The sequence below is a fragment of the Pteropus vampyrus genome, unplaced genomic scaffold (assembly GCF_000151845.1).
Source record: "Pteropus vampyrus isolate Shadow unplaced genomic scaffold, Pvam_2.0 Scaffold14733, whole genome shotgun sequence".
Taxonomy (NCBI): domain Eukaryota; kingdom Metazoa; phylum Chordata; class Mammalia; order Chiroptera; family Pteropodidae; genus Pteropus; species Pteropus vampyrus.
In genome coordinates, this window is record NW_011903514.1 from 1 (window position 1) to 1,858 (window position 1,858).

Sequence of the window (1,858 nt, forward strand, 5' to 3'; positions counted from 1 at the left end):
ACCCTTCACCCCTAGCCCATAGGGTCAGGGAGGGGGTGGCCTGGGAAAGCTGCCTCTGCCTACAACTGCCCCGTCCTCTCCTCACATAAGCATTTCGGATCTCCATGACCATCAGCCGGATGTCCCGGTACTCTGCCTCATCCAGCTCGTGCACCAGCTGCCGATAATCACCCTGTTGGAGACCTGGGTCAGGCCTGACTTCAAACATGTCCTTCCCCCCATGACCCTGACCTGGGCCTCACCTACCACATGGGGCTGCTTGGCTGCTTTGGTCACGGCATCACCCCGCTCAGAGAAATACCTGTGGGAAGTAGAATGATGTGGAGTGGGAGAAGGAGGAGAGTGCCCAGGCCTCTGTCCAAGCCAAAGGCAGAGTTTGCATGCAGGTACAGCTGGGCAGACACTCACTTGGAGATTTGAGTGTGAAAGCCTTCCAGCTTGGTGTGAAGGGCGGTCATCAGCTCAAACACCTTCTCCTGGGGAAAGAATGCAAGGAGGAAGTGGAAAACAGCATGGATTAGAGACATGAGGGCAGAAGAGTGGTGCAGCACTCTCACCTGGACAGCCACTCCAAAATTGTTTCCATCCTCAATCCGAGGGATCTGCAGCTGCAACCAGGTGGTGACCTGGGAGAAGGGAAGGGCATCAAAGCCACATCAGTCCCCAACCCAATTCCCAGGTTCCTGTCCTTCCTTGCTTCCCTGCCTAAGGTGGGTATAGGAATGCTAGGTCCATTCTGAGCTCCAGGGCCTGGACTTCTGGCTTCATTTGCTGTGCCCTCTCCTGCTGAGACCTGGCAAGGGCCATGCCCTAAGTGGCAGGGACCAAGGAAGACAAAAGGTTTGACCTAAAGCCTAGGGATGGAAGTGGGAAGGCTCACGAGGTTAAGTTGCTCAATGACATCCTTGATTTCAGGCTTTAGGCGCTGTAGAAGGATCACAATCTTCTCATTGCAGTTCACTGGGCCACAGGGAGGACCTAGAGTGGGCAGTGACTCAGTCACATGGTTGGGACTGCATGAGGTATGGGGAAGAGGAGCTCCTGGGAGGTGAGACTCAAGTCCTTTCCCACCAAAGTAATACCTTTGTCTTCGTCTTCCCCTTTTTTCTTTTCATCCTTGTCTTCCTTCTGCAGGGAAAGAAGGGTTCTTGGGAGTCAGGCCTAAGGCTGATTTTTCCCCCACGGTTGGGTCCCTCCTCCCAACTCTTCCTGGCTTGCCTCCTGCTGTTTCTTCCGCTCCTCTTTCTCTTTCTCCTTGACTGGATCAGGCACTGGGATGTCCAATGGGGCTTTCAGATTGCTCAGGCTGGCTTCATTGAGTGCTGGCTCCTGGTGTAGATAGGGGGATGGCTGGAGGCAAAGGCATCCTCCCTCTCACCTCCTCACTCTCATGGCCCCCCTTGAGGGTACTGCCTTGGCCCCTACTCTCTAGCTGCCTGCCCAGCCCCAATACCTTTAAAAATGCATCCAACTCAGAAATCTTCTTGGGGAAATAGCTTCCGAGCAGGTTCTCTGTCTGAGTGAGGTAGGGGTGGGAAAGATGGGGGTCAGAATCAAATGCCCTTCCTAGGCAGTGCAGCAGGGCTGAAGCTGCCCAACAAGGAAGGGCTGAGCCATGGGAGTTGGGTAAGGATGTGATGCTGATGGGGTAGATCTTACCTTGGTACACAGGTCTTCACGGAACACATCGACCTGTGGGACACAGGCAGCCCTTCAGACACCTGGCTTTATGGCCAGTTCATTATGAGAGCTGTTCTCTTAGGGTTGTGTAGGGCCTGGCTTGGGAAAGGGTGGAATGGATCCCCACTGGATTTGGGGGATGAGAACATTCCTGGCGGTGAAGGGAGAGTGGTTCAAG

General features: G+C 54.4%; 1 protein-coding gene across 1 annotated transcript; it reads right to left on the reverse strand.

Moving 5' to 3' along the window:
* Positions 1-6: 6 nt before the first annotated feature.
* Positions 7-1,713, reverse strand: PSME1 (proteasome activator subunit 1; the record flags this gene model as incomplete). Its single annotated transcript, XM_011386975.2, has 9 exons — positions 7-172; positions 247-301; positions 409-476; positions 558-626; positions 881-978; positions 1,083-1,128; positions 1,219-1,329; positions 1,454-1,516; positions 1,660-1,713. Coding segments are annotated over 9 exons (730 nt in total), but the record flags the coding sequence as incomplete, so codon positions are not given.
* Positions 1,714-1,858: the final 145 nt, after the last annotated feature.